General features: G+C 49.1%; 1 protein-coding gene across 26 annotated transcripts in view; it reads right to left on the bottom strand.

Moving 5' to 3' along the window:
* OTOF (otoferlin) overlaps nucleotides 1–25,502 on the bottom strand; it is a 341,513-nt gene that overhangs the window by 159,283 nt on the left and 156,728 nt on the right. For all 26 annotated transcript variants that reach the window (XM_083178857.1, XM_083178866.1, XM_083178868.1 and 23 more), the window contains 2 exons: nucleotides 14,079–14,152; nucleotides 400–526 (listed from right to left, as the gene is read on the bottom strand). In XM_083178857.1, the coding sequence (XP_083034983.1) occupies nucleotides 400–526; nucleotides 14,079–14,152 (201 nt within the window). The remainder of the gene's footprint in view (nucleotides 1–399; nucleotides 527–14,078; nucleotides 14,153–25,502) is intronic.

The following is a 25,502-nucleotide window of genomic DNA, read 5'->3' as shown; positions in this document are numbered from 1 at the left end:
TAAGAGTTGGTGTACAGGGGCGCCGAGAGGTCAGCCGGGCCCTGGTGAAATGAAGGGGGCATGGCTAATGGGCAGGGAAATGGCCTCTGGGAGGGGGCAGCCTCTCCCCAGCACAGAACTGAGCAGTTTGTGCTGAGCTGGGGGGAGAGGCTGTGCTGCGGCGTCATCTTTCTCCCCCACTGCCCTGCTCACTGGAAAGGGGGGAGCGGGCCCCGGGCCCCTCCAGCAGACCCAGGCCCTGAAGGTGTATGAGGACACATCTGTTGGAGCTATTATATTACGATACATTAACTCTCCCCAGATATCACCTCATACAGTAGGAAGCAACATAGCCATTGTCCCTCGTCACCCGTCGCTTCTTCCTATCACCATCACCTGCAGAGGTCAGAGAAGCATTACCTCTTATTGGAAACGTTGGTTGTGACGGCTGTGACGGAGGCCAGAGATATGGTATCTGGGTCCAATCCTCCGCCCAGCCGTATCGCTTTCCTGTCCAGGTCTTCGGTCTCCAAAACGGCGGGTTCATCTATAAAGACACAGAGCAACAACACCAGCTCAGCCTGGTCCAATGTAACAGCGTCTAAGTTCTCTAAAAGTCGTAAGCTTTCGGTTCAGCGTCTGGTAAAGATTCCGATCCAGATGTTTTGCCCATGATAATCACTTACAAGCACAAAATGACAGCACATTTTCCATTTCCCCAATTAAACGCATCTTAAGTGCATTGGGAATCAGATGCACAAGCAGTTTCTGCTGATTAAAATGATATACAGCATGCCTACATTCTGTGTGTAATTGTGACTGTATCTACAGAACAAATAATGTTACACTGTTTGGCTGGGAAACACTGTAGCAGAATTGTTATTTTTATGTGGATACATACAGAGCATACTGTAGGCAGGTAGACCCCGCCCTGTCGCCCCCAGTCCTCTGCGCAACAAACGGCCCAGTGACTGTGTAACTCAAGGAGGCCGTTTGTTGCCGAGGTTTGGTCATGCGCAAATACGAATAGAATGACCTCCTAAGTTTAACCCGTCACCGTCATCACAACACACTTGTAACAGTCCTACCCTTAGGTGCTAAAGAACAATGTGGTATCTTATCCATCCCTGGGTGGTTCACGGTCCCACCGACACCCCCTCACTGAGAACACCCCAATACAGCACAAATACACCTCTAGTAGGGATGAGAATACAATGCACAAGCTTCTGCCCAGCCCGTGCCTGCATGGGTTCTGTTACAGAGCGCGCACAGTGCGGAAACACGCAATTTACACTCCGCGTACAGAAACATGATCAGCCCTGCATCTATTTTATGGTTGATAAAGTTCATTTTTCTGGAACGCTGGCTCCCTTACTCCTTCATCATACAAATAGGAGCGCCACGAACCAGTTTTGCATCGTAGAGTTTTCGCATTTTTAAACTTTATTTCTGCAGACTTGATAAGATGTGTTGCCTACGCTCATGAATTACCCCCTCCCCCTCCTCCCCCCTCCCGTTCATTTCTCCCATCTCGCAAGAATTGATCTTTAATTGATTGTTGAAAAATATACTCTCCACATCCAGCTGCGGAGGAAACTAATGTGTTTCATTTCTGGATAACGAGTGGTGGAGATCAGCCGCAGGCGCCTCCAAGTAGCTTAGTGTGAAATTAAATGACATTCGAGCCGTGCAATGTACTGTAGACTTAATATATGTGGATCAGTATCCGGGAGTCGTCAGAAAACTACGGTACAATGTAGTGCGTCGTCGCTACAGAAACACTTCTCACGCGCCTGAAGGGTCATTAATATGTATATGGGGTGCGGAGATGTAGGAGATGGCTGGGAATTCTGTATCGCAGAGAGTCAGTACAGCCGGGGGGATCTGTAGTATGTACATGGGGTGCGGAGATGTAGGAGATGGCTGGGAATTCTGTATCGCAGAGAGTCAGTACAGCCGGGGGGATCTGTAGTATGTACATGGGGTGCGGAGATGTAGGAGATGGCTGGGAATTCTGTATCGCAGAGAGTCAGTACAGCCAGGGGGATCTGTAGTATGTACATGGGGTGCGGAGATGTAGGAGATGGCTGGGAATTCTGTATCGCAGAGAGTCAGTACAGCCGGGGGGATCTGTAGTATGTACATGGGGTGCGAAGATGTAGGAGACGGCTGGGAATTCTGTATCGCAGAGAGTCAGTACAGCCGGGGGGATCTGTAGTATGTACATGGGGTGCGGAGATGTAGGAGATGGCTGGGAATTCTGTATCACAGAGAGTCAGTACAGCCGGGGGATCTGTAGTATGTACATGGGGTGCGGAGATGTAGGAGATGGCTGGGAATTCTGTATCACAGAGAGTCAGTACAGCCGGGGGATCTGTAGTATGTACATGGGGTGCGGAGATGTAGGAGATGGCTGGGAATTCTGTATCGCAGAGAGTCAGTACAGCCGGGGGGATCTGTAATATGTACATGGGGTGCGGAGATGTATGAGATGGCTGGGAATTCTGTATCGCAGAGAGTCAGTACAGCCGGGGGGATCTGTAATATGTACATGGGGTGCGGAGATGTAGGAGATGGCTGGGAATTCTGTATCGCAGAGAGTCAGTACAGCCGGGGGGATCTGTAGTATGTACATGGGGTGCGGAGATGTAGGAGATGGCTGGGAATTCTGTATCACAGAGAGTCAGTACAGCCGGGGGATCTGTAGTATGTACATGGGGTGCGGAGATGTAGGAGATGGCTGGGAATTCTGTATCACAGAGAGTCAGTACAGCCGGGGGATCTGTAGTATGTACATGGGGTGCGGAGATGTAGGAGATGGCTGGGAATTCTGTATCGCAGAGAGTCAGTACAGCCGGGGGGATCTGTAATATGTACATGGGGTGCGGAGATGTAGGAGACGGCTGGGAATTCTGTATCGCAGAGAGTCAGTACAGCCGGGGGGATCTGTAATATGTACATGGGGTGCGGAGATGTAGGAGATGGCTGGGAATTCTGTATCGCAGAGAGTCAGTACAGCCGGGGGGATCTGTAGTATGTACATAGGATGCGGAGATGTAGGAGATGGCTGGGAATTCTGTATCGCAGAGAGTCAGTACAGCCGGGGGATCTGTAATATGTACATGGGGTGCGGAGATGTAGGAGATGGCTGGGAATTCTGTATCGCAGAGAGTCAGTACAGCCGGGGGATCTGTAATATGTATATGGGGTGCGGAGATGTAGGAGATGGCTGAGAATTCTGTATCACAGAGAGTCAGTACAGCCGGGGGGATCTGTAGTATGTACATGGGGTGCGGAGATGTAGGAGATGGCTGGGAATTCTGTATCACAGAGAGTCAGTACAGCCGGGGGGATCTGTAATATGTACATGGGGTGCGGAGATGTAGGAGATGGCTGGGCTGGGAATTCTGTATCGCAGAGAGTCAGTACAGCCGGGGGATCTGTAGTATGTACATGGGGTGCGGAGATGTAGGAGATGGCTGGGAATTCTGTATCACAGAGAGTCAGTACAGCCGGGGGATCTGTAGTATGTACATGGGGTGCGGAGATGTAGGAGATGGCTGGGAATTCTGTATCGCAGAGAGTCAGTACAGCCGGGGGGATCTGTAGTATGTACATGGGGTGCGGAGATGTAGGAGACGGCTGGGAATTCTGTATCACAGAGAGTCAGTACAGCCGGGGGGATCTGTAATATGTACATGGGGTGCGGAGATGTAGGAGATGGCTGGGAATTCTGTATCACAGAGAGTCAGTACAGCCGGGGGATCTGTAGTATGTACATGGGGTGCGGAGATGTAGGAGATGGCTGGGAATTCTGTATCGCAGAGAGTCAGTACAGCCGGGGGATCTGTAGTATGTACATGGGGTGCGGAGATGTAGGAGATGGCTGGGAATTCTGTATCACAGAGAGTCAGTACAGCCGGGAGGATCTGTAGTATGTACATGGGGTGCGGAGATGTAGGAGATGGCTGGGAATTCTGTATCGCAGAGAGTCAGTACAGCCGGGGGATCTGTAGTATGTACATGGGGTGCGGAGATGTAGGAGATGGCTGGGAATTCTGTATCACAGAGAGTCAGTACAGCCGGGGGGATCTGTAGTATGTACATGGGGTGCGGAGATGTAGGAGATGGCTGGGAATTCTGTATCACAAAGAGTCAGTACAGCCGGGGGGATCTGTAGTATGTACATGGGGTGCGGAGATGTAGGAGATGGCTGGGAATTCTGTATCACAGAGAGTCAGTACAGCCGGGGGGATCTGTAGTATGTACATGGGGTGCGGAGATGTAGGAGATGGCTGGGAATTCTGTATCACAGAGAGTCAGTACAGCCGGGGGGATCTGTAGTATGTACATGGGGTGCGGAGATGTAGGAGATGGCTGGGAATTCTGTATCGCAGAGAGTCAGTACAGCCGGGGGGATCTGTAGTATGTACATGGGGTGCGGAGATGTAGGTGATGGCTGGGAATTCTGTATCGCAGAGAGTCAGTACAGCCGGGGGGATCTGTAGTATGTACATGGGGTGCGGAGATGTAGGAGATGGCTGGGATTCTGTATCGCAGAGAGTCAGTACAGCTGGGGGATCTTTAGTATGTACATGGGGTGCGGAGATGTAGGAGATGGCTGGGAATTCTGTATCGCAGAGAGTCAGTACAGCCGGGGGGATCTGTAGTATGTACATGGGGTGCGGAGATGTAGGAGATGGCTGGGAATTCTGTATCACAGAGAGTCAGTACAGCTGGGGGATCTGTAGTATGTACATGGGGTGCGGAGATGTAGGAGATGGCTCGGAATTCTGTATCGCAGAGAGTCAGTACAGCCGGGGGATCTGTAGTATGTACATGGGGTGCGGAGATGTAGGAGATGGCTGGGAATTCTGTATCACAGAGAGTCAGTACAGCCGGGGGGATCTGTAGTATGTACATGGGGTGCGGAGATGTAGGAGATGGCTGGGAATTCTGTATCGCAGAGAGTCAGTACAGCCGGGGGGACTGTAGTATGTACATGGGGTGCGGAGATGTAGGAGATGGCTGGGAATTCTGTATCACAGAGAGTCAGTACAGCCGGGGGGATCTGTAGTATGTACATGGGGTGCGGAGATGTAGGAGATGGCTGGGAATTCTGTATCACAGAGAGTCAGTACAGCCGGGGGGATCTATAGTATGTACATGGGGTGCGGAGATGTAGGAGATGGCTGGGAATTCTGTATCGCAGAGAGTCAGTACAGCCGGGGGATCTGTAGTATGTACATGGGGTTCGGAGATGTAGGAGATGGCTGGGAATTCTGTATCACAGAGCGTCAGTACAGCCAGGGGATCTGTAGTATGTACATGGGGTGCGGAGATGTAGGAGATGGCTGGGAATTCTGTATCGCAGAGAGTCAGTACAGCCGGGGGATCTGTAGTATGTACATGGGGTGCGGAGATGTAGGAGATGGCTGGGAATTCTGTATCGCAGAGAGTCAGTACAGCCGGGGGATCTGTAATATGTACATGGGGTGCGGAGATGTAGGAGATGGCTGGGAATTCTGTATCGCAGAGAGTCAGTACAGCCGGGGGATCTGTAGTATGTACATGGGGTGCGGAGATGTAGGAGATGGCTGGGAATTCTGTATCACAGAGAGTCAGTACAGCCGGGGGGATCTGTAGTATGTACATGGGGTGCGGAGATGTAGGAGATGGCTGGGAATTCTGTATCACAAAGAGTCAGTACAGCCGGGGGGATCTGTAGTATGTACATGGGGTGCGGAGATGTAGGAGATGGCTGGGAATTCTGTATCACAGAGAGTCAGTACAGCCGGGGGGATCTGTAGTATGTACATGGGGTGCGAAGATGTAGGAGACGGCTGGGAATTCTGTATCACAGAGAGTCAGTACAGCCGGGGGATCTGTAGTATGTACATGGGGTGCGGAGATGTAGGAGATGGCTGGGAATTCTGTATCGCAGAGAGTCAGTACAGCCAGGGGGATCTGTAGTATGTACATGGGGTGCGGAGATGTAGGAGATGGCTGGGAATTCTGTATCACAGAGAGTCAGTACAGCCAGGGGATCTATAATATGTACATGGGGTGCGGAGATGTAGGAGATGGCTGGGAATTCTGTATCGCAGAGAGTCAGTACAGCCGGGGGATCTGTAGTATGTACATGGGGTGCGGAGATGTAGGAGATGGCTGGGAATTCTGTATCGCAGAGAGTCAGTACAGCCGGGGGGATCTGTAGTATGTACATGGGGTGCGGAGATGTAGGAGATGGCTGGGAATTCTGTATCACAGAGAGTCAGTACAGCCGGGAGGATCTGTAGTATGTACATGGGGTGCGGAGATGTAGGAGACGGCTGGGAATTCTGTATCGCAGAGAGTCAGTACAGCCGGGGGGATCTGTAGTATGTACATGGGGTGCGGAGATGTAGGAGATGGCAGGGAATTCTGTATCGCAGAGAGTCAGTACAGCCAGGGGGATCTGTAGTATGTACATGGGGTGCGGAGATGTAGGAGATGGCTGGGAATTCTGTATCGCAGAGAGTCAGTACAGCCGGGGGATCTGTAGTATGTACATGGGGTGCGGAGATGTAGGAGATGGCTGGGAATTCTGTATCGCAGAGAGTCAGTACAGCCGGGGGGATCTGTAGTATGTACATGGGGTGCGGAGATGTAGGAGATGGCTGGGAATTCTGTATCGCAGAGAGTCAGTACAGCTGGGGGATCTGTAGTATGTACATGGGGTGCGGAGATGTAGGAGATGGCTGGGAATTCTGTATCGCAGAGAGTCAGTACAGCCGGGGGGATCTGTAGTATGTACATGGGGTGCGGAGATGTAGGAGATGGCTGGGAATTCTGTATCACAGAGAGTCAGTACAGCCGGGGGGATCTGTAGTATGTACATGGGGTGCGGAGATGTAGGAGATGGCTGGGAATTCTGTATCGCAGAGAGTCAGTACAGCCGGGGGATCTGTAGTATGTACATGGGGTGCGGAGATGTAGGAGATGGCTGGGAATTCTGTATCGCAGAGAGTCAGTACAGCCGGGGGATCTGTAGTATGTACATGGGGTGCGGAGATGTAGGAGATGGCTGGGAATTCTGTATCACAGAGAGTCAGTACAGCCGGGGGGATCTGTAGTATGTACATGGGGTGCGGAGATGTAGGAGATGGCTGGGAATTCTGTATCACAAAGAGTCAGTACAGCCGGGGGGATCTGTAGTATGTACATGGGGTGCGGAGATGTAGGAGATGGCTGGGAATTCTGTATCACAGAGAGTCAGTACAGCCGGGGGGATCTGTAGTATGTACATGGGGTGCGGAGATGTAGGAGATGGCTGGGAATTCTGTATCACAGAGAGTCAGTACAGCCGGGGGGATCTGTAGTATGTACATGGGGTGCGGAGATGTAGGAGATGGCTGGGAATTCTGTATCGCAGAGAGTCAGTACAGCCGGGGGGATCTGTAGTATGTACATGGGGTGCGGAGATGTAGGTGATGGCTGGGAATTCTGTATCGCAGAGAGTCAGTACAGCCGGGGGGATCTGTAGTATGTACATGGGGTGCGGAGATGTAGGAGATGGCTGGGATTCTGTATCGCAGAGAGTCAGTACAGCTGGGGGATCTTTAGTATGTACATGGGGTGCGGAGATGTAGGAGATGGCTGGGAATTCTGTATCGCAGAGAGTCAGTACAGCCGGGGGGATCTGTAGTATGTACATGGGGTGCGGAGATGTAGGAGATGGCTGGGAATTCTGTATCACAGAGAGTCAGTACAGCCGGGGGGATCTGTAGTATGTACATGGGGTGCGGAGATGTAGGAGATGGCTGGGAATTCTGTATCGCAGAGAGTCAGTACAGCTGGGGGATCTGTAGTATGTACATGGGGTGCGGAGATGTAGGAGATGGCTCGGAATTCTGTATCGCAGAGAGTCAGTACAGCCGGGGGATCTGTAGTATGTACATGGGGTGCGGAGATGTAGGAGATGGCTGGGAATTCTGTATCACAGAGAGTCAGTACAGCCGGGGGATCTGTAGTATGTACATGGGGTGCGGAGATGTAGGAGATGGCTGGGAATTCTGTATCGCAGAGAGTCAGTACAGCCGGGGGGACTGTAGTATGTACATGGGGTGCGGAGATGTAGGAGATGGCTGGGAATTCTGTATCACAGAGAGTCAGTACAGCCGGGGGGATCTATAGTATGTACATGGGGTGCGGAGATGTAGGAGATGGCTGGGAATTCTGTATCGCAGAGAGTCAGTACAGCCGGGGGATCTGTAGTATGTACATGGGGTTCGGAGATGTAGGAGATGGCTGGGAATTCTGTATCACAGAGCGTCAGTACAGCCAGGGGATCTGTAGTATGTACATGGGGTGCGGAGATGTAGGAGATGGCTGGGAATTCTGTATCGCAGAGAGTCAGTACAGCCGGGGGATCTGTAGTATGTACATGGGGTGCGGAGATGTAGGAGATGGCTGGGAATTCTGTATCGCAGAGAGTCAGTACAGCCGGGGGATCTGTAATATGTACATGGGGTGCGGAGATGTAGGAGATGGCTGGGAATTCTGTATCGCAGAGAGTCAGTACAGCCGGGGGATCTGTAGTATGTACATGGGGTGCGGAGATGTAGGAGATGGCTGGGAATTCTGTATCACAGAGAGTCAGTACAGCCGGGGGGATCTGTAGTATGTACATGGGGTGCGGAGATGTAGGAGATGGCTGGGAATTCTGTATCACAAAGAGTCAGTACAGCCGGGGGGATCTGTAGTATGTACATGGGGTGCGGAGATGTAGGAGATGGCTGGGAATTCTGTATCACAGAGAGTCAGTACAGCCGGGGGGATCTGTAGTATGTACATGGGATGCGAAGATGTAGGAGACGGCTGGGAATTCTGTATCACAGAGAGTCAGTACAGCCGGGGGATCTGTAGTATGTACATAGGGTGCGGAGATGTAGGAGATGGCTGGGAATTCTGTATCGCAGAGAGTCAGTACAGCCAGGGGGATCTGTAGTATGTACATGGGGTGCGGAGATGTAGGAGATGGCTGGGAATTCTGTATCACAGAGAGTCAGTACAGCCAGGGGATCTATAATATGTACATGGGGTGCAGAGATGTAGGAGATGGCTGGGAATTCTGTATCGCAGAGAGTCAGTACAGCCGGGGGATCTGTAGTATGTACATGGGGTGCGGAGATGTAGGAGATGGCTGGGAATTCTGTATCGCAGAGAGTCAGTACAGCCGGGGGGATCTGTAGTATGTACATGGGGTGCGGAGATGTAGGAGATGGCTGGGAATTCTGTATCGCAGAGAGTCAGTACAGCCGGGGGGATCTGTAGTATGTACATGGGGTGCGGAGATGTAGGAGATGGCTGGGAATTCTGTATCGCAGAGAGTCAGTACAGCCGGGGGGATCTGTAGTATGTACATGGGGTGCGGAGATGTAGGAGATGGCAGGGAATTCTGTATCGCAGAGAGTCAGTACAGCCGGGGGGATCTGTAGTATGTACATGGGGTGCGGAGATGTAGGAGATGGCTGGGAATTCTGTATCGCAGAGAGTCAGTACAGCCGGGGGATCTGTAGTATGTACATGGGGTGCGGAGATGTAGGAGATGGCTGGGAATTCTGTATCGCAGAGAGTCAGTACAGCCGGGGGGATCTGTAGTATGTACATGGGGTGCGGAGATGTAGGAGATGGCAGGGAATTCTGTATCGCAGAGAGTCAGTACAGCCGGGGGGATCTGTAGTATGTACATGGGGTGCGGAGATGTAGGAGATGACTGGGAATTCTGTATCGCAGAGAGTCAGTACAGCCGGGGGGATCTGTAGTATGTACATGGGGTGCGGAGATGTAGGAGATGGCTGGGAATTCTGTATCGCAGAGAGTCAGTACAGCCGGGGGGATCTGTAGTATGTACATGGGGTGCGGAGATGTAGGAGATGGCTGGGAATTCTGTATCGCAGAGAGTCAGTACAGCCGGGGGGATCTGTAGTATGTACATGGGGTGCGGAGATGTAGGAGATGGCTGGGAATTCTGTATCACAGAGAGTCAGTACAGCCGGGGGGATCTGTAGTATGTATATGGGGTGCGGAGATGTAGGAGATGGCTGGGAATTCTGTATCGCAGAGAGTCAGTACAGCCGGGGGGATCTGTAGTATGTACATGGGGTGCGGAGATGTAGGAGATGGCTGGGAATTCTGTATCGCAGAGAGTCAGTACAGCCGGGGGATCTGTAATATGTACATGGGGTGTGGAGATGTAGGAGATGGCTGGGAATTCTGTATCGCAGAGAGTCAGTACAGCCGGGGGGATCTGTAGTATGTACATAGGGTGCGGAGATGTAGGAGATGGCTGGGAATTCTGTATCGCAGAGAGTCAGTACAGCCGGGGGGATCTGTAATATGTACATGGGGTGCGGAGATGTAGGAGATGGCTGGGAATTCTGTATCGCAGAGAGTCAGTACAGCCGGGGGATCTGTAGTATGTACATAGGGTGCGGAGATGTAGGAGATGGCTGGGAATTCTGTATCGCAGAGAGTCAGTACAGCCGGGGGGATCTGTAGTATGTACATGGGGTGCGGAGATGTAGGAGATGGCTGGGAATTCTGTATCGCAGAGAGTCAGTACAGCCGGGGGGATCTGTAGTATGTACATGGGGTGCGGAGATGTAGGAGATGGCTGGGAATTCTGTATCACAGAGAGTCAGTACAGCCGGGGGGATCTGTAGTATGTATATGGGGTGCGGAGATGTAGAAGATGGCTGGGAACTCTGTATCGCAGAGAGTCAGTACAGCCGGGGGATCTGTAGGGTACTCAAGTGATGAGGAGAGAGATTCTACTGCATTGCTGGACAATTCAGCTGACACCCCTAAAGATAACAGTCTGAGCTCTCAGAGGGCCTTATTCTAGTTCACTCTCAGAGGAAAATTCCTTCTTAGCTGCAGGTGGGGCAGATGTAACATATGCAGAGAGAATTCGATTTGGGTGGGGTTTTACTTCAAAGTGAGATCTATATTGCAGTGTAAAAATAAAGCAGTCAGTATTTTCCCTGCACAGAAACAAAATAACTCACCCAAATCTAATTCTATCTGCAACTGTTACATCTGCCCCCCCCCCCCCCCTGCAGTGCACATGGTTTTGTCCAGCTAAGAAGGAATTTGCCTCCAAGAGTGAACTAGAATAAGGCCCAGAATCCCTTCCCTTATCTGTTCTCTACCACAGGGGTAAATTGACTGAAGTCTCTAAAAATGAAAAGTAGTGCTGTTGCCCATAGCAACCAATCAGGGGTAAATTTACTAAGGGAGTTCTACTGAGGATGGCTGTTGCCCATAGCAAACAATCAGGGGTCAGTTTACTAAGGGAGTTTTAGTGAGGATGGCTGTTGCCCATATCAACCAATAAGGAGTTCTAGTGAGGGTGGGATGTTGGCCATAGCAACCAATCAGGGGTAAAGTTACTAAAAGGGAGTTCTAGTGAGGATGGGCTGTTGTCCATAGCAACCAATCAGGGGTAAAGTTACTAAACTAAGAGGGAGTTCTAGTGAGGATGGGCTGTTGTCCATAGCAACCAATCATGGGTAAAGTTACTAAACTAAGAGGGAGTTCTAGTGAGGATGGGATGTTGTCCATAGCAACCAATCATGGTTAAAGTTACTAAACTAAGAGGGAGTTCTAGTGAGGATGGGCTGTTGTCCATAGCAACCAATCATGGGTAAAGTTACTAAACTAAGAGGGAGTTCTAGTGAGGATGGGATGTTGTCCATAGCAACCAATCATGGTTAAAGTTACTAAACTAAGAGGGAGTTCTAGTGAGGATGGGCTGTTGTCCATAGCAACCAATCATGGGTAAAGTTACTGAACTAAGGGCGAGTTCTAGTGAGGATGGGCTGTTGGCCATAGCAACCAATCATGGGTAAAGTTACTAAACTAAGAGGGAGTTCTAGTGAGGATGGGCTGTTGTCCATAGCAACCAATCATGGGTAAAGTTACTAAACTAAGGGCGAGTTCTAGTGAGGATGGGATGTTGGCCATAGCAATCAATTAGATTCTACTTCTTATTTATTTACTAGGTGATTCACCCTGGCGTGAGGGGCTGCGCCCCCTTAATTTGTGAACATTTGTATATGAGAAATATGGTTAGAATTGTATGACAGATGCCTGTATTGCAACTTGAGTTATAGGTGAAATGTGTTAAATAGAGAGCATATGCTGTGGAAGGGGGGTGTATTGTTTTGTTTAATTAAAAAGCAGTTACAGAGTAAGATGTACATTGATAGTGTGGATGGTACAGTGACATTTGTGGGTGTCGGGGGGGGGGGGGCTGTGTGTGCATGTTGTTTAGGTGTGTGTGTGTGCAATAGTATTGTAGGGTGTTTCTGAGTCAGCGGCTCCCCACTGGCGGAGGTCACTACACAGGAAAACAGGAGGCTGGGTAGTGATAGGGGTGTGTGGACATAAGGGGGACTAAAGAGGAGGGTGGGAGATACTGTGCAGCTTCTGCCAGTGGGTGAGGGTCCAGCGTGGCAGTACAGGAGTACAGGACGGTGCCCCTGAGTCAGTGTCTCCTCCTACTGGGTGGGAGTTAGGGTGCATGAGAGCAGGAGGCTGGGCAGTAAAGCATAATAGGGGAATGTGGGCAACACAGGGTGAGCGGGTCCCCACTGGTGGAAGTTACGGGGCAGGAGAACAGGACGCAGGGCAGTGATAGAGGTGTGTGGGCATGAGGGGTAGTAAAGGTTTTTGGCTGTTGCAGAGTAGGGATGGGCATTGGTGCAGACGCCATCGATGGTTGGCATTGATGGCGATTTTGCAACCTGCCATCGATAGTAGTAAAATATTACTTGGATAACCATTGATTGTTGTAGCTATCTATGGTCATCCATTATATCTGACTGAATAGGTTGTGGGTCAATCAGAACTCGGTGGCGGGACTTCCGTGTGTGTGTTGGGGGGGGGGGGGGGGGGGGGAGCTGTGCTCTGTGTCCCGGCTCCATAAAAAAATTTGAAACTTGATCGGTTCTCCATCGATGTAGGGAAACCATCTGGTCCTCTCACATCGATGGCAAAAGTATTCAACATCGGCCATAAACCATCGATGATTTAAAATCATTGATGGTCGATGGGCATCCCTAGAACTGGAGGAGAGTGGGGGACAGTATGCAGCTCCCGGCAGTGGGTGAGCGTCTCCTCCCACTGGGAGGGAGTGAGGGTGCATGAGAGCAGGAGGCTGTATAATAGTGGTATGTGGGCAAGACATTGATAAAAGTTGTGGAGCTGGTGCAGAGGACCTTGGGGACACTTCTGGCAGTGGGGGAACCTACAGCGCGGCAGCCAGGGCCTGATTTCCCACCTAGGGGTGGCACCTGCTTTTGGCGGTACAGGATCCCCCTCAGAGGGGTAGGTGAAATGCGGGAGCGGGGTCGTGGGGGTCCGCTGGAGGGGGGATTGCCGGAAGGGGGTCAGGGGGGTCTGCAAATTGCAGGAGGGGGGGGGGTGGCACGGGGGGTCGCGAATCGCGGGAGGTGGGACGCGGGGGGTGCCGTGAATCGCGGGAGGGGGGCGCGGGGTGTGTGTGTGTGTGAATCACGGGAGGGGGGGTCACGGGGGGTGCCGTGAATCGAAGGAGGGGGGGCGTGAATCGCGGGAGGGGGGGACACGGGGGTCTACGAATCGCGGGCGGGGGTCTGCAAATTGCGGGAGGGGGGAGGGCGGGCACGAATCGTGGGAGGGGGGCCCTGAATGGCGGGAGGGGGGGTCAACAAATCAGGGGAGGGGGGCGCAGGGGTCGCGAATTGCGGGAGGTGGGACTTGGGGGTGCCGTGAATCACAGGAGGGGGGGCCGTGAATCGCGGGAGGGGGGTCCACAAAACGTTACTGTACGTTATCTCTGTCCCTGTGGCTGAGATACGGTGGGAAGAAAATCCCTTGTAAAGTTATTTAATTAGATTAAGGACAGAGGCCGAGGAATTTACTTATTTTTTTTGTAAGAAGCGGTACATCTACAGGCGGCTGAGTGACACGTGACAGAAAACTGGGGAAGGTGCTGAAATGATGCACAGTCATGTTCTAGTCCAGTGACCACATGAAATATTAATCAGGGAATGAGGGGTGGGTCTCATTACCTTGTCTTCTTCCATCATCCTTAGGCGGGCGAGTCTTCCCCAGCTTCATGGCAGAAAAGACACCTTTACCGACCCTGTAAAAGCACAGAACAGGAATCAGGCACCTTGCTAGTTACAGCACCAGATGCTCAGGACCAGTGCAGCAGCAGTTATCCCAGGCTGACTTGCACCGGCTATCCCACCGAGCTGGACATCTGATAAGCATCATTTAAACAAAGACAAAGATGACTGAGAATAAGGCAACGTCACGTGGAACATCACTGGCTTCAGATTATGGTTATTCATATTATAAATACAATATTAATTCATTTTATTAAACATTTTACCAGCAAAGAGCTGGGGGAACCTAGAGGGAGACAACAAACTAAAATAAAAATAAAAACACCAGTGCAGAACATGGTCATCATATGGTATATAGCAGTGGTTCCCAAACTGTGTGCTGTGACAACCTGGGGTGCCTCAGGACACTTGCAGGGGTCCCTTGGGTTGGTGGTACAGGACTAACTCAACTTATTTATGGTCAATGTGATAGGCAAAACCAGTGCTTGTGGCTTCTAGTCAAAATGTATGTGGATAAACAGAAGGGAATCCTGTCCCTCACCACATAATTAAACCTAAGAATGACATATACAACACAAATGACTTAATTTAATATTTTGTTCAAAATTTCTCAATAAGAAATGTTTGGCTTAGGGATGCCATGAGAACGATCCTGATTCTCTAGGGTGCCGTGATTCATAAAGTTTGGGAACCACTGGTATATATTGTATATACTGTATGGTATCGTGGAGCAGTATACTGAGCTTACGCTGTCAACTTGTACAGGTGGAGGCGAGAGATCAGCAACTTTTTTAGAGATCAGCCACTTTTTTAGAGATCAGCAAAATTTAAACAAGGACTCTGCCTTGCATGCCACAGGAGATTGGGGTGACTTCTGAAAGGCAGTTAAGCATCATACCACCTGCCGGAGAGTCTACCACAGAATGCACTGTGCCAAACACACCAATAAGACTTCGGGCAGTTAGGAGAGAGAACGACTATTTCATGCATTTGTTAGGTGACCTTCCTGAATGTACTGTATGTGTTCATTCTTCCTCCACCACATCATACATCCATCCATAGCTACTGTAAGTCCCAACTTTTCATGATAAGACTCCCAAAGATCTTCAGGATCCTAATTCTTCATGCCTTAGAGTTTGAATCCTCATGATCTGGGTCATGACGCTTCATGATCTACTTTAGGCCCCTATATCGTCATGCATTCTATTTTAACTCTTCATGATCGTGTTCATAATATGCTGTGAGCACAAATTCTTCAGGGTTTGTGGTGTAAACATCTTCACGATCAAGGTCCTAACTCACCATGATCTCTTGTAGGTCCTAACTCATTATGGTCTACTGTAGATTCTAACTCAGGGCTGGCCAAACCTGTCCTCAAGATCTACCAACGATGCATGTTTTCCAGGCAACCTGTGGATCTATAGTAGGAATGAATGCAGCAGGTTTTAAAATGTGACAGTTAGTAATGACTGCAGCTGTGCGCCAGCTAGGTGATCTGGAAAACGTGGACCGTTGGTAGATCTTGAGGACTGGTTTGGCCACCCCTGTCCTAACTCAACGTAATCTACTGCAGGTCCTGAATCATCATGGTCTACTGTAGGTCATAACTCAACATAATCTACTGTAGGCCTTAACTCAAAATAATCAACTGCAGATCCTGACTCATCATGGTCTTCTGTAGGTCATAACTCCACATAATCTACTCCAGGTCCTGACTCATCATGGTCTACTGCAGGTCCTGACTCATTATGGTCTACTGTAGATCCTAACTCAACATAATCTACTGCAGGTCCTGGCTCATCATGATCTACTGTAGGTCAAAACTCCACATGGTCTACTGCAGGTCCTGACTCCTCATGGTCTACTGTAGGTCATAACTCCACATAAATCTACTGCAGGTCCTAAATCATCATGGTCTACTGTAGATCATAACTCAACATAATCTACTGTAGGCCTTAACTCAACATAATCTACTACAGATCCTGACTCATCATGGTCTACTGTAGGCCTTAACTCTTCATGATCTGAGTCTTAACTCATCATAATCTGATGTAGGCCCTAATTCTTCACGATTTGTGGTGTAAAGATCTTCATGATCTAAGTTCTAGCTCGCCATGATCTCTTGCAGCTTTTAAATCTAAACAATTTACGGTAGGCCTTAACTCTTCATGATCTGGGTCCTAAAGATCCCATGATCTTAACTCTTCGTGCTTTAAAGTATAGTTCTTCATGAACTTGGTAAAACTAAATGATCTAAGTATTAACTGTTCAACATCAACCTCCTCATTTCATGATCCAGGTCCAGAGCCAGGAGGAGTTTCCCAGTGACCACCTCCACAATCATCCCCAGTCACTGACTTGGATTAATAAAAACAAAACTTCAATTATTTTACAATGCAGACAGCCATCGGAAACATATTACAGTCTCATAGAACGTGCCTGCTCCTATTGTGAAAGAGACTATAGCAGCTGCCCCCCACCAGTGGATGATTTACATAACCAAATACTTCACAGGCAAATGCGTCAGTCATAACATATACATCAGCACTTTAATAATGCAGAAGAGTATTGGGATATCTACATTAATAGTACTGTAGTACAGTGGTTATCAGAATTTGTGCATCTGCACCTCAGCAGTGTCACCGCGGTGTCACGGGACAGGTCTAGTGAGCTCCAGTGTCTTCGTTGACAGCCATAAGACTCATAACATGCTTATTATGTCACCAAATCACCAAAACGCTATGTTAGCAGTATCCTTAGAGGGAGTTTCACCCTGACAACTGTACCCCGATACTTTCCTGTGATTAGCTGCTGATTGACAGCACAAATCAATCATTGAAGGCTGATGAACTAGGCTGGTTGTCAGGGACTCTGTAGTGATCTCACAGGTATAATTAGAATCCCTGTAACCAGGGGTTAAAGTGTGGGGTGGGATGTGGTGGAACTGAGTTCCACAATGTGTTATAGTAGAGGGAACTAGTTCCACCTGCACCACAGCCCAGAAAAACCTGTCCCAGCGGCTTCTTTTTCTGGAACGGAGTTCATGCGATGTAATGCAGGGTTGCCTACCTATCGGAATGGCTGGGAGGGTCCCGGAAATTGGGTCAACCTCCCGGTCCCCTGGAAAGGTAGGCAAGCCTCCCAGAATCCAGACAGCCTCCCGCTGTGCAATGCCTGAAATACCAGCATTGCAGGGTGGGGGCGTGGCCACAGGGATGCAATTGTATTGGCCATGCCCCCACACTGATGATCCGCCCACCCTGTCTGTGGCTCCGCCCCCCTCTGTCGCACTGAACTGGCTGTCCTCTCCCAGAGAGGGCAGCCAGAAAGTAGGCAACTATGTGTAATGCTGTCACCACCGATGTAGTGAAGAAGGGGCGCTAAGGTGAGCAGGCTCTGTGCATGCTGAAGACAAGGTGAGAGGGAGCTAGAGGAATGCAGGGGAAGCTGCTTGAGAGGAACAGGGCATAGAGCTGCTGGAGGGATATGGGCAGTGAGACGGTGGAGTGACAGAGGCACTACTGTGGGCACTATGAACCTTATTCTGGTTGACTCGCAAGGCTGCAGATTTTGCAGCCTTGCGAGTTCCCCAGACACCGCCCGTCCCACTCGCACACCGAAAACCCAATCACTGCTGCGACCATTGAGTGATTTATCCAGCACTCGCAGATCTGAGACACCTCAGAAAGGGGTGAGAGACACAGCTTTGGGGGCAACAGAAAGGGAAGACACAATCGGCGGGGTGGGGAGGCAACAGAAAAAGAAGAGGGACACAGACAAGGGGAGAGAAACACAGCTGGAGGTGCAAAAGAAAGGGGAGTGAGCTACAGCCAAGTAGAGAGACAACACAGTCAGAGGGGGGAGACAACAGAAAGGGGAGAAAGACACAGCCATGGTGGGGAGCAAAATGGAGAGTGAGCCACAGACAAGGGGAGAGAGACACAGCCAAGTGGGGGGGGGGGGGGGCACTGAAAGGAGAGAGCCAAAGTCGAGGAGAAAGAGACACAGTCAAGGGGGTGGTAAGGAGAAACAGAAAGGAGAGAGAGACACAGACTAGGGTAGAGATATAGCATAGAGGAGTGGACCGCAGACAAGGGGAGAGAGATGCAAATGGGGGGGCCAGATGCCCTAAGCTTCAAAAGTGATAAAATGGAGAGTGATAAAAAGGCAGACAATCAGCTCCTGCCTGACATTTTTTAAACACAATCTGTGACATGTCAGGTAGGAGCTGAATGGCTGTCTGTGAGAAATGTATTATAGGGGAGGAGGCTGCAGGCATGGAGTTGGATCTGCAGACAATGGGAGGGAGCTAGAGATAAGGCAAGTGAGCTGCAAGCAAGGGGAGGGATCCCCAGACAAGGGCCCTTATTCTGATCTCGGCGGTACGGCCCGCGTGCGGCCGTACCGCCGATGTTTTCACTCTGCACATGCGCAGAGGTCACTCTGCGCATGTGCAGGCGAAATCGCCGCACAAAAAATGTATACGCCGCAAAGGGGGCGTATAGGGGCGTGAGGGGCTTAATAGCCTCATTACCCTATGCATACGCCCAGCGTTTCATGGGCGTTCCCATGCAAACGCGGGGCGTATGCATGGTAATGAGGATATGACGCCAGTGATGGGGGCGGAAAGCTGACATCGCCGGATGTCAGCTCTCCGCCCCCATACAAGCTTTCACACGGACGATTGTCCGTGTGGTCTAAGCTTGCGGGAGCTGGTGGAGCGTGCGGCCCTGCCTTCGATGGTCGCCGACCATCGAATGCAGGGGGCAGCTCCCACCATGGTGGAGGCGTACGCCCCACCATTTTCATGCGGATCGCCAGCCGTCCGCGTACGGACGGCCGTGGCGATCCGTATTGTAGGCGGGGATTGGTTTGTGCGGCCGGAGCAACGTATGCGGCTCCGGCCGCACAGATCAGAATAAGGGCCAAGGAGAGGGAGCTACATATAAGGGAAGTGAGCTGCAAATGAGGGAAGTGAGCTGCAGATAAAGGGAGGAAGCTGCAGATAAAGGGAGGAAGCTGCAGATAAAGGGAGGAAGCTGCAGACAAGGGGAGGAAGCTGCAGATAAGGGAAGTGAGCTGCAGACAAGGGGAGGAAGCTGCAGATAAGGGAAGTGAGCTGCAGACAAGGGGAGGAAGCTGCAGATAAGGGAAGTGAGCTGCAGACAAGGGGAGGAAGCTGCAGATAAGGGAAGTAAGCTGCAGACAAGGGGAGGAAGCTGCAGACAAGGGGAGGAAGCTGCAGACAAGGGAAGTGAGCATAGTTGCCAAGTCAGCTTGAAACAAGCAGATTTGGGCTTGTTTTTTTTCGTGAGTTACTTATATTTTTTGATGGTTGCTTGTTGCTTGCTTTTGGGCTTATAATAAGTTTTAGTAGCTTGTTTTGGGCATGTTTTATTTTGGGCTTGGTGTTTTTCTCTGTAATTCAGTTATTCAGCACAGAGATAAGGGACAAACACACATACCTTCCAACTTCTGTGTTGGGGAAATAGGGACACTCGCGCGGCGAAAAGGGGGCGGGCGTATGCAAATGAGGGCGCGGTTTATGCTAATTAGCTGCGACCTCATTTTCATATGAGAATAGACGCTGTGCGCATTCTATTAGATTGGGGGGGTCTCCCAACTGCCACCCCCCGCAGCGGGACAATACCTGCCGCGGGTGGGACAGCGGGACAGGACCCGAAAATCGGGACTGTCCCACTGTAATCGTGACAGTTGGGAGGTATGAACACAGGTGAGAACTAGGCTTATAGAAATGGTAATGACTCCCATTATCTATGTGGCTGCTTGTGTGTATTCTGTAGGGCTAATCTGATTTTAACAATGATGCTTGTAGTAAGATTGTTCTATCTTTTCTTAAGATGTCCACACATGGTACAATTTAATGGATGCAATGTGTGCTCCCGCACAATCGCAGAAATGCGCATGCGCAGTAACACAACATTGCTCCTCGTACGAACGAATGGTCTTTGCGAACGGACCTGAATAAGGTCCAGAGTGCATGCACAAAAGTGTGGATGGGACAGATGGTATCAGAAGTGGGTGTGGTACGCGACTCCGACAGTCGGGATCCTGACTGCCCGGAGTCAGACAGCGTGGCCAGCGCAAAAAAGCCCCTTGCGGGCTCGCCACGCTGCGTGCACGATGGCATGCTACGCTCGCCACCTATTCTATTCTCCCTCTATGGGGGTCGTGGACACCCACGAGGGAAAATAGCAGGTGGCCGTCGGGAACCCGGCTGTCGGGAACCCGTCCGGCACCCATCAGAAGTATGATAAGTGACGAGCAGTGACTGGGAGGTGACGGGTAGTGCATGTAGGTAGTGCATGTAGGTAGTGCCTGTAGGTAGTGCCTGTAGGTTGTGCATGTAGGTAGTGCATGTAGAAATCTTCTGTCCAGTGGCCATGTTATGGAAGTGTCAAATTACAAGTAGTTGTGTTCACACAACATGTGCCGACAGGCCGTATTTCATGCCCTACCATCCACTAGGTGTGCCGAGCGCAGCGGGGCATCGTGCCCGAAGCATGGCGAGCATAGCGAGCGATGCGATGGGAAGCGGTTCACTTAATCCTGTGTCCAATTCCACTCGGTCAACATTCGAGTAAAAAAAACAGTGAAAAAACCTTTTCGAGCTTTTGACTGTCAACCTAGACCATGTCGACCTAGTGAACTGTTGACCTTGTCCCATGTCGACCTTGAAGCATGTCGACCTAATAATGACTGTCAACCGTCTATAGGTCGACCATACAATCCATACCCGTCACGCTACTAGTTACTATGAGAACATACAGTAACTACAGCATATATCCAAGTCCTCCTACTAGTTGCTATCACAACATAAATACTGTGCAACATAACTCTGCTGGTTACCATAGCAACATAATTAATATCCTAAACCTCTCACTGGTTACTATAACAACATCATAGCTATTATCCCAAGTCACAGCTGGTTACTATCACAACATAACTATTATCCCAAGTCACAGCTGGTTACTATCACAACATAACTATTATCCCAAGTCACAGCTGGTTACTATCACAACATAACTATTATCCCAAGTCACGGCTGGTTACTATCACAACATAACTATTATCCCAAGTCACAGCTGGTTACTATCACAACATAACTATTATCCCAAGTCACAGCTGGTTACTATCACAACATAACTATTATCCCCAGTCACAGCTGGTTACTATCACAACATAACTATTATCCAAAGTCACAGCTGGTTACTATCACAACATAACTATTATCCAAAGTCACAGCTGGTTACTATCACAACATAACTATTATCCAAAGTCATAGCTGGTTACTATCACAACACTACACAACTATTATCCAAAGTCACAGCTGGTTACTATCACAACATAACTATTATCCCAAGTCACGGCTGGTTACTATCACAACATAACTATTATCCCAAGTCACAGCTGGTTACTATCACAACATAACTATTATCCAAAGTCACAGCTGGTTACTATAACAACACAACTATTATCCCAAGTCACGGCTGGTTACTATCACAACACAACTATTATCCCAAGTCACAGCTGGTTACTATCACAACATAACTATTATCCCAAGTCACAGCTGGTTACTATCGCAACATAACTATTATCCCAAGTCACAGCTGGTTACTATCACAACATAACTATTATCCCCAGTCACAGCTGGTTACTATCACAACATAACTATTATCCCAAATCACAGCTGGTTACTATCATGACATAACTATTATCCCAAGTCACAGCTGGTTACTATCACAACATAAATATTATCCCAAATCACAGCTGGTTACTATCACAACATAACTATTATCCCCAGTCACAGCTGGTTACTATCACAACACAACTATTATCCCCAGTCACAACTGGTTACTATCACAACATAACTATTATCCCAAATCACAGCTGGTTACTATCACAACATAACTATTATCCCCAGTCACAACTGGTTACTATCACAACATAACTATTATCCCAAGTCACAGCTGGTTACTATCACAACATAACTATTATCCCAAGTCACAGCTGGTTACTATCACAACATAACTATTATCCCAAGTCACAGCTGGTTACTAACACAACATAACTATTATCCCAAGTCACAGCTGGTTACTATCACAACAGACCTACAGTTTGTACAGTATTACAGAATTCCAAGTCAATCTCCTGCTGGATACTATCACAATGTAACGATATACAGTAGTACAGTGGTATATCCTACATCACAGTATATCATTGGTTACTAAAGAAATAAAACTATATACAGTATATATATATATATATATATATATATATATATATATATATATATATATATATATATGTATGTATATCCTAAATCACTTTCCAGATTACCTCCACCACATACCTAATAGACAAGACAAGATCTGTAACACAACACAACGAGATACGATAAGGCACACTATCAGATATGTACAGCACTGTACACATGAACTGATATAGCATTCTGTATAACTAAGAGAAGATATTTGTAGATTATATATAGTTACACAATACTGCCATAAGGAGAGTTTATTGTATAGCAGACAACTTATGTACTAAATTCAAGGTAGACCCCCTCCCCCCCACACCACCACCACCAGCCCCCTTTACACCATTGTTATATAGGAGTCTGTTCCCATTGGCCCCCTTTCCACAGATGGTATATAACTGGCTGCTTCCATCATCCCCCATTACACCAATGGTATATATATATATATATATATATATATAACCAGCTGTTGATGCCCAACTTACCAGGAGTTGATGTTCCTCCGCCACCACCCGATGCACCTGTAATAACGGAGCCTGTGGACGGGGAAGTGCTGGAGCCTCTATCCCATCGCCCGACTCTCCGGCCCGTTTCCTTCGGGCAGGGCAAGCACAAAAATAAAAATAAAAGAAATAAAGCAGAAGAGTCCGGGGAAGCGGCGAGAGGCTGGTCTGAGAGGTGAGCGATATGGGAACAGCTGTCAACTGATAGCAGCCATGAATATTGGATGAGGCCCCGAGAACCTGAGCCCGCGGCTGGGCACCGCTCTGTAACTGGAAGACGTGACGCGGAGAAAGAGACGTGACAGGCGCCGCCATTTTGTTCTGTGTCAGGAGGTCTTAAATCCAGCTACATAAATCATTAGAACCTTTCTCAATCACTTTATTGGCCGGCGTATGAGAAGCGTTGGCGGTGTAGCCGGCAGTAGGTACCTTGCTATAAACCTCTGCGTTACTTCCCTGTATACAGGGCCCAGGCTGGTGGGGGCCTTGTATCCGGTTACTCCCAGGACATGAAATATTCACGGGCAGACAAGAAAAGATAATGGCTTTGGGTTTCTCCTGTACAATAAGCCTTTTATTCTGCAGATGCTGCTGGGAACTGTATCTCCTTCTGGCGTGTAAGGAGCGTGCGTGCGTTATCGGGGTACAGAACGCGGGGGCCCTGACACATGGCTGCAGATGTTGCTATGGGCAACCAACCAGATTCTGGGCCAGATGCACTAAGTTTCAAAATGGAGAGTGATAAACAACCAACCAATCAGCTCCTGCCTGACATTTTTCAAACACAGTCTGTGACACGACAGGTAGGAGCGGATTGGCTGGTGGTTTATCACTCTCCAACTTATCACTTTTGAAGCTCAGTGCATCTGGCTAGATCTATTATCTTGCAGACGGTGCAAAAGAAAAAAAGCAGTAGATTCTGATCGGTTGCCCATGGCAACAGCCCATCTTTAATAGAAAATAAACCCCTATGTATCTAACCAACACATTTTCCCCATCGCTCCTTCGCGATTATTATAAAAGCCATAATGACTGGCTGGCCAGGGTGGCGCTCGCATGGGGAGCTGTTGGGGGAAGCGGGGTGCCAACTGACTCAGCCACCCATACGGGAGACCAGCGCCCATCTGACTCTGGGGATGGCAGAAGTTACCCCCAGCCTTGCCTTTCCTCCTGAGTTCCTGTCTCTGGGCTCCGTGATGTGGTGACTTAGAAGTTGGCGTGACATCTGAGCTGAGGCAGCCAGCCCATCTTCCAGCGCTGGTGCCAACTCATGGTTTGGTTCGTGTGTAGGCGGCTTTAGTAGTTTCAAAGGGATGTTGACTTCTCATTGTCTGACAGAGCTGTTAGGGTAAGGAGGGCACTCTGGCTCATATATTGCCCCAAAGTGTACATCATGGTGGAACTTCAGGCACAGCCGGGTACACAGTGTAACGCCGTTTTCTTCTATAGCGCAGTTGATATGGTTATGTAGTGCCTCCACCCCAAGCTGTGTCGGTTTTGCGGAATAGCAATTTCCGATATCTTGATAGTAGTCGCAAGCTATCTGGGTGAGCTTGGGGAATCACCCATAATAATGCCACCGGTTGTTGAGCACTTGAACAATTTATTAACACAACCTACTAAATTACAAATACTGGGGTATAATACACCAACTGGTACGTCTTTGTAACAGATATATATTAATATATAGGTATTTCTCACACCCTCCCTTCACAACATTACAAGTTACTGGCTCTGGGACAAGGTTTCATCCTTCTACAATAACACTTATAGTCATATACCGTATTTGTGGTTCCCCATTAAGGTAGAAGACACTATACCTTTACAATGTATGAATGCTAATAACCTCTATAATACTTAACTATTATTGTGCAATAATCTAAGCACTGGTACTTTCAATAAATATGCTCCCCCTGTTCCTTATAGATGATCCCTTAGGCATTCAAGGTTATAAAGTCTGCCTGCCAATCCGTACAATCCATTCAGGTTCTCGCTTCTGGTAAGCAGGAATAGTTTCCTTGGAGAGGTATATACTGGGGATGCAACAATGGTAGGGATGCACCAATGGTATGTCAGAATTATCCCTGGCAGTGTTATACCGGTTCAAAATAACATCTATATAGTGCCGTTGTAGCAATAACCCAAGTTTATTCAGGATAGTTCCTTTTTGGATGCAGTCTAGACTCAGCGTCCCCTGGCTCTGGTAGAACCGGGTTTAGCTCGGTGTCATAATCCAAAATCGTTACCGGACTAACTTAGTTTCTTCCTATTCAGCTGGTCTTGTATCTCTGTTACCGTGACTACGGCCTCTATCTCCTTACTCCTGATGCCAATGATAATAATATGCTCTACGCACAAATTCTCCGGCACTAGTGTCTTTATAGCGGTACTGTTCCTGCACTAGCTTCCCCAGGCTGCGTCGCCGGGTTTAGCTGCTTGTAGTGGGAACTTTAACATATACCATACACTGTCTGCACAAATAGATGCTCACTTGCTAAAGGATGGTCAGCGAGGTGTCCCCTGGCTCCTGCACCGGGTTTAACTCTCCTGATCCGGGTATGTAATAGTTAAAAAGCAAGGAGT

This window comes from Crinia signifera, chromosome 3 (genome assembly GCF_055691185.1).
Source record: "Crinia signifera chromosome 3, ASM5569118v1, whole genome shotgun sequence".
In the NCBI taxonomy this organism is placed as follows: Eukaryota; Metazoa; Chordata; class Amphibia; order Anura; family Myobatrachidae; genus Crinia; species Crinia signifera.
The sequence above is the reverse complement of the archived record's forward strand: the minus strand, read 5'-3'. Positions and strand labels throughout refer to the sequence as shown.